Genomic DNA, 17930 nt, shown 5'->3' on the forward strand with positions numbered 1-17930 from the left:
AGAAAGCATTCTCACTTTCAATGGTTCCCTGCTCCCAAAACTCTTCTTGGAGGACTGAAAATGAATGCAAAATCTTTCTTGATTTGCTTCCGGAAAAGTCATGGTCACATTAAATATCAAAATCTTGGACGGTCTTGGATGCCAGGTTAAGGAGTTTGGCCTTTAGCCCACAGGAAAGAGAGAGCCACTGGAAAGGAACACCAAGAGTTGGGGACGTGCTTTCAGATGACGGATCTGAACTATGTAGAGAATGCAATAAGGAGCAATGAGGAGGAGGGATTATAACAGTCTGGGCTAAAAAGTAATAAAGACCTCAATTAGCAGAACTAACATGAAAGACAGTGAGAAGAAAACATTTACAGAAAATCATAAGAGGACAATACTATCAGAAAGATACGATGCCACAATGTCACAAAAAACACAGTTTCAAAAAGAAAGGGTACTAGGGGACAGTGCCATAGAGACTGAGAATAATATGGACTGAAAAGGGTCAAAGATGAGGAGAGTGGATAATGGTCTGACTGTGGAGACTCTAGCCTAAACAGGCTTCCTCAAGAGAACGTTTCCCTTTAGGACGGAAGGGAAGGGAAGCACAATGAAGACTCACTTTGGGGAGATCACTAGAGCAGCCAGAGCACTCAGAACATATTCACTACGTTCTTGTTTTATTCTGAATATAGGACAATCAAGGCAATAGCAAGTCCTACATTTAAATTCATCCTAAAGGTCCCCGAGAGTTACCGTAGGGTTTCCTTAACTTAGGATGATCTCTTCTTTTTATCCCTTTCTGAAAAGGAAAACACTAATGATGTTCTTTAATCTCTATTTGCCAAGATTTGTTTTGTCTTTGTATTAGTGGGACAAATATTATTATAAAATTACATTTCTATGTATTCTGACTTAAAAACGCATTTCATAACATGAAAATTATAAGCCTTTCACTGAGCACACAGAGCAGGGAATATGGCAAAGGGAAGCTTCTTAGCATACATAAAATGCCTTCAAACAAAATAAATAGGAAAGAGTACTAGTGACAGTTTCTTCAGTAAAATGAAAATATGTAGCTTACTGAGCAGTTATAAGGATTAAACTAGATCACTTATATCAAGTGCCTAAGATAGTCCTTAGCACACAATGTGGGCTCAAAAATTGTTTATTATTAAGATAACTTAAAATTCCCAAATATTCAAGAGTAAGTCATATAATTAGTGAACCAGATAGAAGACTCATTTGTTTTTGGTGTTTACTCGTCAATTATTAAGAGTATATGTCGTGTTTAAGCAACAGCATGGAGTATAGAAATATTGGAAGACTTAGTTTCTGCCTTCAAAGTAGACTTTTTCCTCAGTCACTGCCTTGAATATATAACATCACGCTTGACTTAAACCAAAGCTAAGTAGAATCCAAAATATATTAAATATGCACTAGAAGGAAATAGTAAAAAACAAAATAAATTTTTAAAAAAGAAGGAAATAGTTAACATAATTTACCAACTATGAAGTCCTCACCGTGTCTTTTGGACAAGAAATTGCTTCAGATCCTGAAGGATGTTTCCTGTTTTTTGTCCAACTTCTAAATACAAGTTCGGTCGATCAAAACCAGTACAGGTGATCTGAGGGTTCTTCAGTTCTAAGCAACGCACAATGTCGTCCCGGATTGAAGAACTGGCCGTAGCAGTGAGGGCGACCACTGGAACCTGAATGAAGTAAAAGGGATTTTTAGAAGAGAAGAGAACTCATTAATTCCCAACATTTCTACTGCCTTCTTACCAAGAGACTGGAAGACAATTAGAGGAGGAACAGTGTTAAAAATGCAACTCTAAAATTATTCTTTGCTAAAGAAGAAAAAAAAACATCCTACTTATTTGTTTCTCAGCCTTCTGAATACATTTACTTTATTTAAATCAAAACTCATTTAAATAAAACATTAAATCTGTAAGATTCCTAAATGCAATCTACCTTGTCTTGTTAAATGAAGCCTACTTATTAGCTATCTATCTCTCCATTTATTGTTTTTGACATTCATTTCATCTGTAAGAATGCTGATATAAATGGAAAGGTATGTATGCCCTATTTTTGATTCATCTATAATTCACAAGTTATAAACCCTTTTAATCACTGAAAATCTAACTATACAAAGCAGGGAGTCTTTTTTTGTGTCCTATATTAAATATTGTGGTTTATGGCTCCTCAGATCTAGAAGTGAAGCTCTCAATGACTGGGATAACATTTCTCCAGTTTTACTAAGTCAGTCATGGCACAGTATATATAATAAAAATGCATAAAATGAAACATCAATTATTAACTAATTTCTTGAGCAACCAAGTCATGTTCTATTCTCAGTCTAGCAAACACTTCTCAACTGGATTAGCAGTCAAAGCAGGAGGCACAGCAGGTACCAGAAAAAACATGAATATGTAATCTTTCAGAAATTCTAAATAGGACAACAACATATCCCCCATGAAACTACATTTAAGATCTTTGTCCCTATCATCACAGGGAGATATAATCAACCATGCCATCATTTCATAATCAGGAAAAATGGACTAAGTCTTAAAGTTGTTCCTAAATCATCAGCTGTTCTATACCTAAGAATACAACCTTCCTAAAACACTCTTTTTGGCCCATTACAAATACAGTAAACAATATCCTCATAAAATAGTTCTTCAGAGACACTCCATCTACCTCACAAGTCAGTTTAAGGAATTATCTTGTATGTAAGTGAAAATCTGTGGGCAATTTGTAAAAAAGCAATTATAGAATTTAAAAAACAAGATACAATTTATTAAAAACTATAAACTACTTTTACAATCAATATAACTTCACTGAATTAAAAATTACCTAAAAGCTCGTATTAAAAAAATCAATTAAGTTTGGGAGTACTTTTTTTAAATGGAAAAAAATTATATCAAAACCAACATAACCAGGTAATTGGTATTTCTGCATTCTCTATCTTTAAATTTTGTGAAATTATTTAAAAATGTAACTCCTAAATTAAATTCATTGATTTTTGGCTTACAATCAGACTGTCCTCTGAATTTACAGGGTGCCTGTCTAATAACATAGATGAGTAGGCCAATTTATAAAGAAGTTAATCAAGCCTTAATATATATATGTTATTATTAATACATATATCTGCCATATAGCTCTACACCAAATGAAAAGAAAATATGTATCAAATACAACGCTGAGAAAAAGGGAAGTTTAAACATCAGAAGTTCTTAGGACGCACCTTACAACAACAAAGCACTTCCACCTAAATTAATGAATCAATTTATAAATGTACTAATAAAATACTTGTTTAACTACATATGCAAATAAAGACAGAAGTTTTCAGGATGGAGACTATAAGAAAAGATGGTTTGGTTTGTTTTTCAGCAATATAATGTATGAGTGGAAGGGCAATGCATTTATGGAAATAAGCATGAAACGTGACACCTCTTGAAGAAGTTAATAGAAAAATCAGGCAAAATAGCAGCACGGTAAGGGAAACACTCTGGCTTAGAATCAGTTACCTCATTCAAATCCTGCCTTTGCCACTAGTTAGGTGTGAGAGTTGAGCTGTGTATTTAACTCTCTCAGCTTTGGTTCCCTCCTCTATAAAACGGCTACAATAACAATAACACCACCAATCTCATAACATCAGTGGGAAGATCAAATGAGATCAAATATGTACTGTAATGTGCGGAACACAATGCGCAGTTCACAGCGAACACTCACAAAGTTTCAGCTACTACTGAGACTTATTGCAACAACTGAAAAGAGTTCTATACGAGAACTCCAGAGACATGGGCACTACTCGCAGGTTTGCTTTGCGGCTGAGTTTGGCAAGGGCTAACTTGTCTTGGCCTTAGTTTCCTGACCAAAATATGAGATGGAGAGGGCCACATGTTAGACTCACTGCTAACCAAAAATTCCCACTTTGCCACCAGAAACCCCCTATTCCAGTGACCTACTAACAGTGAAAAATCACTACAAATTCACTCTTTTTGCCTCCGACATTCTCGCAAGTCCCAGTTAAGAATGTTGCCTCCACAACCAGAAGACAGAATAAACTAAAGGAATATATTAAACTTAAAGAAACAACAGTTACTTTCACTTCAGAAATGAGTAGAGTCTTTTCTCTTAGAAGCTTGTGGTGCTTTATGATATTTCAAATTTATAAACTAAGATGAAGCTTAAAAGTAACACACAGGCTGGTCTGAGAAAGATGACCATGCATCCCAGCTTGCTGGGCACTCCCAGTTTACGCGATCAGAATTATTAACAGCTTACAGCCCTCAATTTTCACAAGCAAACCAGTTTGGATGATAAATTATACTGTCACCTAGTTATATCAAGTTCTTCACTCATGAAACTCTTATTCTTTAAGTCAGCAAATCTTGGTTTCTTTAGGAATATGTACCAAATTTTGTTAAAACAAGCAACAAAATATAAATTAATCTTGTAACCATAAATTTAGCCACATATTTCAACAGTGTAGCACCTACAGATTCAAAGAATTATAACTATTCCATTTGCTTCTAAATGCAGGTCGTGTGGCTAATTCTAACTCTGTACTCCTAAAATCATGCTTCATTCAGTAACTCACCATCTCAAATAGTTTTTAGTGACTACTATGTGCTGATTTTTGTGAAAGGGCTGGGGAGGAAGCAACAGAAAGAACCAACACATCTCATGGATCTCACACTTCCTCTTATTTGAATTTTACAGTATTTTCAGACTGACGTAGGGCTTTCTGCCTGGCTGCTCTTTCTTGAGACTCACTTTGTCTGATTCTCTCCAAACAGGAATCTTTGTGCCAAATGGTTTAGTGATTTCTTTGCTATTTTTGAACTGACTGAAATAATATGAAGTGAAGCATTGCAGGTTTACACCAGTTGTCCCAGTGTAATTACAGTTGGAAGGAGAAAAAAAGCACTGAGAACAGTGAGGAAAATGAGAGTCCCACAACCACAGGTGGCCTTTCTCACCACTTAGCTAAGAAAGAAAATAAAGGAAAACACTTGGTGAAAAGGTATTCTCAGCCATTGCTGGAGGAACACTGTGTACTCTACTATATTGAATCATCCCAAGAAACGAAAATGATCCAATGGTCCACAGCCAGACATAATAAAAGACTAATTCAACACTGAAAAGTGTTTAAGAACTCCATAAAATATTTAAAACTCCTCTAAGACAATCCTTCTAGAATCAAAGGCCTAGGAAAGGATTACAGAAAGCAATTTTCCTAGGTGCCAAAAGCTTACGTTAAACCATTCTAAATGAATGGAAAGCAGTCCTCAAGGAACACTGAGCCTAGTGACTTCCACCACAGAAATATCTTCTTTCTCTATTACATGTAACACTATTAGACTTTCTATATTATTTGTACCATTTCATATACCGTTTATTGCTTGGTACTATTGCTTCTACTTTTATAGGTATGAATCTAAACTCCTCTACTGGACTACGAGCTACTTTAGGGCAGAAATTGTTTTATTCTTCTTTCAATCATTTTCTTTAGAAACTAGCACAGTTTCTACTGCCCAACTCTGCTACTCACCACCTGTGTGGGGAAGTGCCTTCTCTGATTCTCAGGTTTCTCATCAGAATTCATTTATTCATTCACCCAATTATTTATGGAGCACCCACTATGTGCCAGGTACTGTCCTAGATTTTATAAATCAAATCACCAAAAACCCTTCCCCACAAAGAATATTCTAGTAGGGACCCACAGACAATAGACAAAATATAGTACAGTAAGTTAAACAGTCATAAGTGTAATTAAAAAAACAGTAAAGGGGGACCAGCCTGGTGGCGTAGTGGTTAAGTTCACACACTCCACTTTGGTGGCCCAGGGTTCGTGGTTCGGATCCCAGGCGCGGACCTGCACACCACTCATTAAGCCATGCTGTGGTGGCATCCCACATACAAAATAGAAGAATACTGGTACAGATGTTAGCTCACTGACAATCTCCCTCGGGCAAAAAAAGGAAGATTGGCAACAGATGTTAGCTCAGGGCCAAACTTTCTCACCAAAAATAAAGCAAAGTAACATGAAAAATGTTGAACCTTGGGGGGTTAATCTGAAATTTTAAATATGGTGGTCCAGGAGGTCTAAATGAAAAAGTAATATTTCAGCAAAGACCTGAGAGAAGGGATGACACTGCGTGAATGACTTGGGTGAAAAGTATTCAGGGAGGGAAGAGCGGGAACAAAGCCCTACCACAGGAGCATGCTTGGCATATTTGAAGTATATCAAGGAGAACAGTGTGGCTGGAAGCCAGTGAATGAGGAGGCAAGTAGTAGAGGATGAGGTCAAAGAGAAAAATGGAAGACCACAACACATAAGACATTGCAGTGACTTCTGTCTTGATTTAGAGTGAAGTAGTCTGCTACTAGAGGGTTCTGAGCAGAAGACGTGGTCTATCTGACATATTTTAAAAGTATCACTCTGGATGCCGTATTGAAGTAGACTGAGGAGGAAAAGAGCAAAAGCAGGAAGACCAACCAGGAGGCTGTTGTAACAGCCCAGGTGGAAGGAGACGGTGGCCTGTCCCCAGGCTGTGACAGAGATCAGAGATCGAGAGAGAAGTGAGCAGAGTCTGTATACATTCTGCAGACCTCATGAGATTTCCTTACAGTTTAAATGTAGGGTGGGGTGTGAGAAAAAGAGAGGAGTTAAAGAAAATTCCAAAATTTTTGGCCTGAGCACCAGAAGGATGGAGTTGCTATTAAATGAGACGGGGGAGACAGAGTGAAAAGCAGGTCTGGGATCGAGAGAACATGAGGAAGTCAGTTAGGAATAGGTTCGGTTTGAGAGGCTTATCTGGCATCTAAGTAGAGAGATGTTGAGGAGGCAGTTACCTTTATGTAAATGTGCATGTGTACCTATGTATATGCAGTCTATAAAATGGTGAAAATAAAAAATAGTGATAACACCAAATGCTAGCAAGGAGGCAGAGAAAATGGATCACCCATAAACTGCTGGTATCTATTCAGGGTGGGGATATAAATTTAGGAGCTGCAGCTTACAGATGATATTTAAAACCATATGTTGAATGAAATGACCAAGATGGTAACTGCAGAGAGGCAAGAGAATAGGTCCAAAGACTAACATTTCAGGCATGCCAATGTTAAAAGGGCAGCGAGGTGAGAAGAAACAAGCAGAGGAAACGAAGAATGAAGAGACAGGAAAGAAGGAAGAGAACCAGGGAAGTGTGCTATCCTCGCGAGAAGTGAAGAGTTGTTTCAAGAAGAAGGTAATGCAGATATTAATCTTGCCAGATTGTTGTGAGGGTAAACCAAGATAAAAGCATTAACCCGGGGCCGGTCCCGGAGTTGGAGCTCAATTCACAATAGTTTGATTCTCCTTCGATATATACTTGCTAACTGGCACATTCAAGTTTTTTGTTGGTTTGTTTTATTTTATTTTAATGTCTGCTCCAACCAAATCTTTAAGAGAAAAGCTAACAAAAAGAAATTATTGTTAAGATAGTTCTCGATTTGCTAGCTATATGCACAAATTAATAAGCAATGAAACTGAACTAGATAATCTACCAAAAGAACAACAATTTCTAACACTTTTTAAAAATTTTTTATTTATTTATTTTTATTTTCTTGCTGAGGAAGATTCACCTTAAGCTAATATCTGTTGCCAATCTTTCTCTCTTTGCTTGAGGAAGATTGGCCTCAAGCTAATATCTGTGCCAATCTTCCTCTATTTTGTATGTGGGATGCTGCCACTACAGCATGGCTGCTGATGAGTGGTGTAGGTCAGTGCCCAGAAACCAAACCCGGACCACCAAAGCGGGATGCGCCAAACTTAACCACTAGGTCACAGGACCAGCCCCTCTAACACTTCTTACTTTACTCATATTACCATTAAATCTTGGGCCTAGAAGACACTATAGCCTCACTACTACCAGAAAACCAACATCGTTTATTCATACAAAATTAATACAGTAGAGTAGAGAACTTAGAAATAGATTCACATAAATATATCCAAATGATTTTCAATAAAGTGGCAAAGCAATTCAACAGAGAAAGAACATCTTTCTCAACAAATGGTTTGAAGCAACTGGACATCTACAGGCAAAAAAATGAACTTCAATCTAAACCTCACACCTTATACAAAATTTGACTCAAAACGGATCATGGCCTTAAATGTAAAACATAAAAGAATAAAAATTTTAGAAAAAAAATCATAGGAGAAAATCGTCAAGATCTTTGGTTAAGTGAAGAGCACAATAAGAGAAAAAGGTGATAAGTTGGACTTTATCAAAATTAAAAATGTTTGCTATGTGAAAGACACTGTGAAGAGAATGAAAAACCAGCTACAAATTGGAAGAAAATATTTGCAAAGCACATATCTGACCAAGGATTCCTAGCTACAATATATTTTTTAAAACTCTTAAAACTGATTAGTAAAAAAACCAAACATTCCAATTAGATCAGGCATTTCACAAAAGAGGCAATTAGTACATGAAAAGATGTTCAACATCATTGGCCATTAGAGAATGAAAATTAAAAAGACAACATGATATCACTCCACTTATCCAAATGGCTAAAATAAAAAATAGTGGGGCGGGCCCCATGGCATAGTGGTCAAGTTCGCACACTTCACTTCAGCAGCCCAGGGTTCGCAGGTTCAGATCCTGGGCGTGGACCTACACACCGCTCATCAAGCCATGCTGTGGTGGCCTCTCACATATAAAATAGAGGAAGATTGGCACAGATATTAGCTCAGTGACAATCTTCCTCAAACAAAAAGAAGTGGATTGGCAATGGATATTAGCTCAGCAACAGTCTTCCTCACTCACACAAAAAAATTGATGATAACACCAAATGCTGGCAAGGATGAAGATAAACTGGATCGTTCATACATTGCTGGTGGGAATGTAAAATGATATAGCCCTCTGGAAAACAGTTTGTCAGTTCCTTAAAAAGTAAAAACGCACTTATTAGGAGCCAGCAATTTTACTCCTGGTCACTTATCCCAGAGAAATGAAAACTTATCCTCACAGTTTTAATCATTCACCAATTAAAGGACCTTTGGGTTGTATACAAACGTCACAGCAGCTCTGTTGATAATAGCCAGAAACTGGAAACAAAAGTCCTTCACCAGGTGATGGATAAACAAACTGTGATACTACTGTACATGGGAATACTATGCAGCAATAAAAAGGAACAAACTTTTGATACACAGGACAACTTACATGGATCTCAAAGGAACTATATGGAGTGAAAAAAGCTAATTCCAAAAGGTGGCAAACTGTATGATTCCATTTATATAACAGTCTTGAAATAACAAAATTATAGAGATGGAGACCAGAATAGTGGTCACCAGGGATTACTTAGGGGTTGGAGGAATGGAGGGTGTGGCTGTAAAAGGATGGCTCCAGGGAACCTTGGAGTAATGGAACAGTTCTATCTCTTGATTGCAATGGTAGTTATACAAATCTACGTATGGGATAAAACTGTATAGAACAACAGACACACACACACACACGACTACTTATAAAACTAGAATAAGAATAAACTGAAGTAACAATAAACCGGAGACTGTACCAATGTCATATTCGTAGTTTTGATATTGTACTACAGTTATGCAAGATGTTATCACTAGGGAAATTGGGTGGATGGTACATAGACCCTCCCTGTACATTTATTTACAACTGCCTGTGAATCCATAATTTTTCAAAATAAAAAAATGAAATAGTTGTCAGTGTTGTAAGTTTTCAAGCTATTCATGTAAAATATGCCATTCATGTACAACACTCATGTAAAAATTTACTGTTCTTTATAATCAGGGAAGAAAGTAGAATTCTAATACTAACAGCTTTATTAAAACCCTTTCGAATAGTTCCATTTTTAGGTCTTCAACATGACACAAGAAGTCATAGCCACGCTTTCTTTCACAGCATCCTAGAGTAAAACGACATATGGATAAGAGTGGTGTGAGAAGGCATGACGTCTAACCACGCTTCCTAAGCAGCAGTCAACAAACTATGCTCTACGGGTCACGCCTGGCCCACAGCCTGTTTTGTTACGGCCCTTGCGCAAAGAACAGTTCTAACATTTTTAAAGGGTTGTTAAAAAAACAAAGAAAAATATGTGACAGAGACCATACTGGCCCATAAAGCCTAAAATATTTATCCAGTTCTTTCAGAAAAGGTTTGCCAACTCCCGCTCTATAGTATTCCTCAATAAACTACATGCCAATCTTGGAAGGAAGACAAGTTAGAACTTTTTAAAAGTCTTTCCCCTGCTTACATCGTTCATTTGCTCTTTCACAGAGAAGTCTTCGGCTTCTTGGCCACTCCCCAATCCTGGACTCTCCCTTAGTAAGAGTGTCATTTCAAGACATCACACTTGGCAAAACTTACCAACGGGAATGCTGTTTTTAGGGAGCCCAAATTCCTGAATGAATTTCTAAAATCATGTCCCCACTCAGAAATACAGTGAGCCTCATCCACAGCAATAAGTGTGATACCTATAAGAAAGAAAAATATAAAGGGGGAAAATAAACTAAGTTCAAAATGAAAGAATAAACTCATCTAAATCAGTATCAATTTCTTCACTTAGGATATATAAATATTACAGGAAGGAGAATGAATAACCAAATCAAAGTACTTGGTTCATATAAAAATATAAGCGTAAATAACATCAGATAACACTAAAAGTCATTATTGAGAATGGAGGTGGGGAGATATATGGATAAAAGGCATAAGGATAAAAGAAGGAAATACTTATATCTTATTCAAACATATTTATCGGATTTCAGCTTTCATCATTATTTATTATTCAGAAAAATGAATTACTTACTATTATTTTGTCCTCGAAACTATCATGCATGAACCATCTGCAACAATAACATCCTAAGAAAAAGAGCTCTTCTATTTCTCTTTGATAATACTTTCAATTTTAGCTCATGGATTAGCGATCCAAAGAGATAGAGGAGTCAGCACATTTCTAGTGAGATTAAGTGCATCACTCTCCACGACTGATCACAGATCATATTAGAGAGTTCCTCTGAAATGCCAGTATTGGAAGACAGGAAGACAGCCACATTTTCTAATGTAAAATGCTAAGGGAAGAACTAAATCTCATTATGTACGAAATAGATAAGAAGGAATATCACTTGTTCTTTCTTCTCCAGCAACCTCTCCACTCTACGCCCACACCACACACCCATGTTGAAATGGAATCAATAGTGTACAGTAATGCATTTCAGAAAAGAGCTTTATTGTATAACCATCCATTACGACGTCTTCAGATATTTCAAAGTAATGACAGTGGGTCTTTTGCCCTCAATTAGCAAATTAATACTCAAGACAAAAACAGTTTTTTCCTTCAACAGGGATGATCATTACTTGATACTTATCTGAGTATTAAGAATGTGCTGCTACTAGCAGGACAGTTAAAAACATGTGTGTGCTCTGGAGTCAGGATTGCCTGGTTGCAGAATCTGGATCCGTCCCTTAGAATGTGTATTACCTTAAGCAAGTTACTTAAGCTTTCCAAGTCTCAGTTTCCCACAAGTAAAAGGTGGACAATAATAATACCTAACATTTTTTAGTTACTCTGAAGATTAAATTAGATCATACACATAAAATGGTAAGACAGGGCCCAGCATAAAAGAAAGCTCAAGAAAAAACATTACTATTATTATTATGGTTATTAAATGCCTGCTATGATCCAAACACTTTTCTAGAAATAAAAAGATTAATAAAATGCAATCCACGACCCTGAAGCTTACGATTCTAAAAGAGGAACAGACATTTAATCAACAACTGTAATTCACTGAGATTACCAAAGAAAGCATAAAACAAAAACCTACTAAATATGAGCAGAGTGGGTTGATTAGGATCAAATTTCCCTGGTTACTACTCAGTGGCTGGGAAGAAGTCAATTTACCACTATATTCATTTTGGCTTTAGAAACTAATGACCTAGATTTTAAATTAAATAGGTTAAAATAAAGATGATGGCTCCTCCTTTATTTTAAAACCTTCCTTTAATAAACAGGTTTGACTAACTACCCTTGAAGGGAGCTGAACTTTGTCCCTCACAGTCAGTCTAGGCAAGCATTTGCCAACTTCCACTCTAAATGTGCAAGTCCAAGTGTCTACCTAGTCCCTACACATATTTCATTTTGGCATAGCTGTCACTCAAGCCTTATTTCCAAAGTTACAAGTTACAAGACAATTATGAGAATGTTTGGTTTGAAGGAGCCTCCATATAAAATTATGTTTGCTGCCTCTGTTACAAACTCATACTACTTAAATAATGTAACATTTACCATAAAAATCATAAATCTGATTAGCTACATGTCAGACTACTGTACAAATAAAATTCTGAGTATATTCACTTTTGCAAGCATCTTACAATTTCCTGCAAACAAAAGACAAAGAAAAATATTTCAAAAAGAATTTATCCCTTTTTGTTCAACATTGAAAGTCAAGCAAAAAGAACATTTTCATCCATCATATGCAGAGTATTCTGCTTTAATGATTGCAGTATTCATAATTTAATCCATTACAAAACAAAAAAAGAGAATTAGAACTACCTGTCAAAAGGATCCAAGTAAATAAGCCCATTATTAACTCCATTACAGGAACAAAAGAAATACCAAAATGGGACAAAAGATATACAGACCACTATGGACACAGACCCTAGCTTTTGCAATAAAACTATGAAATTTATGTATCTAGGGTAGCTAGGCTTAACCTAAAGTGAAATATTCAAAAGAGCTTCATACAACCTGATAGGAGATATACCATATTTGTTTCCCATTAAAGGCAAAATATAAAATGCCAATAAGGGAGTTTAACATCTGATGGATGCACTCTTTGATAATATATTTAAACGAATGTTAATTGCTGCCCTCATTCTTCTGTTGGTATTTAGCATATTAAAAAGATACAAATTTCTTTTCATTATATTGCTAGAAAAATTGTTAAATGCTTTCCTAGAGTTAAATCACAGTAACCATCAAACAAGATGCTGCAATATTGAAAACTTTACCTATCTGGAATTATTTTAATATAGAATTATACAGCAAGATCATCTAACATTAGAAAACAAAGATTGGTTGGTTCAACTGAATGTTTGAAATATGTGCATTCACAATAGAAGCCATGACTGCAACTCTTAGACAGCTAACCCTAACCATCAAGAAGGGAAAAACGAACAGACAAAAAATTTTTAAGTACAAAAAGAAGGGCCCCAGCTTTTGATTAATTCTATATTTACATTTCCTAGGAAATAAGCTCTGACTTATTATCTATTTTTTTAAAAATTAATCATGCTTACTGGTGGCAAATATTCAAAGGTACTGTGGTTTCTAACCCTGACTACACATCAGAATGTGACGAAAAACTACAGACGCCAGGGCCCCGCTCCAGGCATGTTAAGTCAGGATTTTCAAAGTTGGATGAGTCCAGTTTTTCTAAAGTTTGAAAGGTGATTCTCATGAACAAGGGTGGAGAACCACTACCATGATTTATTTAAGATTCAGAATATGAAAAAGGAAATTATAATTTCATAGAATCTAAGATTCAACATTCATTCAACAATGCATTTAAATGCCTACTACGTGCCAGGCACTGCACTAGGGAAAAATAAATAGAAAGGAATGGCATTTTTTTCCTCAAAAAACATATAGTCTAGCAGAAGAAAAGATATATAAACAGGTAATTATAATACAGGAGCCTAATTTTAGGGTACTATGGGATAAGACAGGAGAGACACCAAGTTGGAGAATCAAAGATTTCCTGGAGGAGATAATGCTTGAAATAAACTTCAACAGATGTGAAATCCAGTATCCATGCATAAGTTTAACTTTAAAAGATAACTCAACTCAATAAATACTCTAAAAGATCCTACTGTACCACTTACCAATATTAGCCTGAAGTTGGTGGAGTAGGTACAAGTTCCTCGAACAGAATTCTGGAGTTATGTATACAATCCGATATTTGCCTCTGCAACAACAAAGAAATAGTAGAGGAAACATACCATCATAAAGAAAACAATCACTCAATGAGTTACAACTTAAAACCATAATATCTGATAAATCTTTTAAATAGTAATATATTACGCCACTTATCAAAAACTAAATGAATGTTATATATGTGTGTGTATATCCACATATATTAGTTTTTGATTTCACTTCAACGCATGAAAATAAAAATTAGCAATGCCTGTCATGGAGTACTCAGGATTAAGGTGACATTAGAAGCCAGGTTCTGATCTCCTGCAGTCTTGTCCCAAAACTTGAGTTAAGTGCAATCCACCCACATACCACCCTCCTTCTCAGAGAACTACAACCCATTATCCTATCTCTGACTCCCTCCCCCAAGATTAATCTGACAGCACCCATGTTTCTCAATGTATTCTGCTCTCTTGCCTATTTCTTCTTGGGCCAAGGACAGACAGTCTATCAAAGTCAAGTCAATTACTCTCTGTCCTGGAATTTGGGCATCTGACCAAGAAACAACCAGTCAGTCTCTGCAAGTGATAAGACCTAGAACACATAAAAAAAGGAGCTGCAGAGCAGTCTTCTCCTATTTTGTGACTAGAAAAGCAGAGAATGCTTATCTCCTCAGAGAGAAGAATGAGGACGACACATAGATGCTCTAAGTAAAAAGAAAGCCCTGTAATATTTTCAATACCCAATTCCAGTCTGTTCCTAAAGACTGGCTAACTTCTTTTCAGTGGGAGCCACAAGACATACCTGCCTCCTTAACATAAAATTCAGTATTTGCTTAAGCTCGCTTGATTGATTTCTATTCCGGACAGACAGAATCCTAATTAATACAATGTTTCTAATAAAGATTAGGTCTTGTGCAAAATATGTATATAGTCTCTTTTCCATTCTACCAAATGAAGACAGATCAAGTTAAATGAAATGAAATTTAGTTTTCTATATAAAAAGACTAAAATATTTAAATTTTATTGTCTATTGTGTGCTAGGCATGGTGCTTCCACTAGGAATTATGAACAAAACAATTAAGAACAAAACAGATATCCTTTTAATCTCATGAAATTAATTCAGTATTCTAACTAACACAGGAAATAGTATATAATAAGCTCTGCCCAGGTTTGAATCTCAGCTCTACTTCTTACAAGTTAAGTGATCTCAGGCAGGCACTTAACTTCAGTGTGCCTCAGTTTCTACAGCGCAAAACTGTGACAATAATTATAAAGACAGCTAATTCTTTATATACCTAGATCCAAGGGAAACCCAAACAAAATCCAAGCTGGCATTTTAGTTGAAAAGATGATTTTGAAATATTTATGGAAATATAAAGGACCTAGAACAGACAAAAACCTTTCAAAGAAAAGAATAAAATTGGAAGACTCGCACTACCTGATTTCAAGGCTTTTTATAAAGCCATAGTCATTAAGACACCAATCCAGACAGACGAACAGAAAATAGAGTGCAGCAATAAACCCACATATATGTAGTCAATTTATCTTTGACAAAAGTGCAAAGGTAATTCAGTGGAGAAAGGACAGTCTTTTCAACAAACAGAATGGAACAAATGGATATCCTTATGCAAAAAAATAAATTATAATCAATATCTTGTACAATAAACAAAATTTACATAAAATGGGTTATAGACCTAAATGTAAAACTTAAAACCGGAACACTTTTAGGAGAAAATACAAAAGAAAATCTTTGTGATCTTGAGTTAGGCAAATATTTCTTAAATTTAACACTAAAAGCAAAATCCATAAAAGAAAAAATTGACAAACTGCACTTTATCAAAATGAAAAACTGCTCCTCTTCAAAAGAACTGTTAAGAGAATGAAAAAAGTCATAAACTAGGAGAAAACGTTTGCAAAGCATATATCAAATAAAGGATTTGTACTCAGAATATATAAATGACTTATCAAAACTCAATAAAGAAAAAATAACAATAAAGAATGGACGGGGCCAGCCCAGTGCTGTAGTGGTTAAGTTCACGCACTCTGCTTCAGCAGCCTGGGGTTTGCAGGTTCGGATCGCAAGCGCAGACTGACCCAATGCTCATCAAGCCATGCTGTGGCAGCATCCCACATACAAAATAGAGGAAGATGGACAAAGATGTTAGCTCAGCGACAATCTTCCTCAAACAAAAAGAGGAGGATTGGCAACAGACGTTGGCTCAGGGAGAATCTTTCTCACCAAAAGAAAAAAAAAAAAACAATGGACAAAAGATGCGAATAGACACTTCCTCAAAGAAGATATACAGATGGTCAATAAGTGTATGAAAAGATGCTCAACATCATTAGTCATTAGGAAAATGTAAAATAAAAACACTGAGCCCCTATTAGAAGGGCTAAAATTAAAGACTGGCCATACCAAGTGATGGCAGAGAGGAGCAGAAACTGGAACTTTCAGACACTGCTGGTGATGGTACACTCTCAAAAAGTCTGGCAGTTTCTTAAAAAGTTAACATAGAATTACCATATGATCGAGCAATTTCACTCCTAGACACATACACAAAAGCACTGAAAACATATGTTCATATAAAAACTTGTACACAAATGTTCATCGTACCATTATTCATAAAAGCCAAAAAGTGGAAACAACCTAAATGTCCGTCACTGATGAATGGATAAATAAAATATGGCATGTGAATGGAATATTATTCATCCATAAAACGAAATGAAGTCCCGACAACATTATGCTAAGTGAAAGAAGTCAGACACAAAAGGTCACATACTAGATGAGTCCATTTATATGAAATGTCCAGAATATGCAAATCACAGAGACAGAAAGCAGATTACGGTTGGAAGGGGGTAGTGGAGGAACAATGGAGAGTGACTACTTAATGAATATGGAGGACTTCTGGGGGTGATGAAAATGTTCTGGAATTAGATAGTGAGGATGGCTGCACAGCATTGTGAATGTACTAAAAGCCACTGAACTGTATACTTTTTAAATGGTTAAAATAATGAATATTATATTATATAAATATACCTCAGTTAGAAAAAAAAAGTTAAACATATATCCATCACAGGATTCAGCCATTCCACTCCTTGGTTTAAATCAAGGAAATGAAAACACATGTCCGTAAAAGACTTTATAGAAATGAGTGAAGTTTGAGGATGATGGCTATGTTCATTTTCTGGATTGTGGGGATGGTTTCGTGGATGTTTTTATGTCAAAACTTACCAAATTACACATTTTAAGTATGTAAAGTTTATTGTATGTCAATTACACCTCAATAAAGGTGATTTAAAATGTTTAGGAAAAGAGAAAACATATGTTCAAAAAAAGATTTTATAGAAATGATCACAGCAGCTTTATTAGTAATTGCCCAAAACTAGAAACAGCTGCAGCGTCTATCAATAAGGAAATGAAAAAACAAACTGTGGTATTTTCATACAAAGAAATACCACTCTGATATTTAAAAAAAAAAAGACTATTCACACATGCAACAACATGGAAGATTCTCAAAACATCATGCTGAATGAAAGAAATCTTACACAAAAGAGTTCATACTGCATGACTCCATTTATACGAAGTTCTATAACAGACAAAAGGACAGTACAAAAAATTAGAACAGTGGTTTGCTTTAGGATGGAAGACAGAAGGACAGACTGGAAAGGGACGTGAAGGAACTTTCTGGAGTGACAGTAATATTCTATATCATGATATGGGTTTGTGTTCCATATTTGTACGCATTCATCAAAACTCAGTAAACGCATGTGTGTATGTGCATGTATTAATATATACACACGTATTTTTGTTTGTGTCTGAGCTCTTTGGTAAGAATTATGTCATGATAGTACTGCTGGGGCAAGAGATCTAGAATCCAGGCCCTGCTCAGTCATTTACTCCCTGAGTGACTTTGGGCAAATTACTTTCTCCAGGCCTAAGTTTCCTGATCTGTAAAGTGAGACAAAGCTAGATACTCTCCAAGTTCTCTCCCAAAACCAAACTTTTACAATTCCA

At 35.9% G+C, this 17930-nt stretch overlaps 1 protein-coding gene across 7 annotated transcripts in view; it reads right to left on the bottom strand.

Annotated features, from left to right (window-relative positions):
• The window catches only part of WRN (WRN RecQ like helicase), a 125833-nt gene that overhangs the window by 55524 nt on the left and 52379 nt on the right, over positions 1-17930 (bottom strand). For all 7 annotated transcript variants that reach the window (XR_006886647.1, XR_006886646.1, XM_046648539.1 and 4 more), the window contains 3 exons: positions 13883-13965; positions 10370-10476; positions 1509-1696 (listed from right to left, as the gene is read on the bottom strand). Coding sequence is in view for 5 of the 7 variants with exons in the window: in XM_046648539.1 (XP_046504495.1) it covers positions 1509-1696; positions 10370-10476; positions 13883-13965 (378 nt within the window). In the remaining 2 variants the exon portion in view is untranslated. The remainder of the gene's footprint in view (positions 1-1508; positions 1697-10369; positions 10477-13882; positions 13966-17930) is intronic.

Source organism: Equus quagga, chromosome 22 (genome assembly GCF_021613505.1).
Source record: "Equus quagga isolate Etosha38 chromosome 22, UCLA_HA_Equagga_1.0, whole genome shotgun sequence".
In the NCBI taxonomy this organism is placed as follows: domain Eukaryota; kingdom Metazoa; phylum Chordata; class Mammalia; order Perissodactyla; family Equidae; genus Equus; species Equus quagga.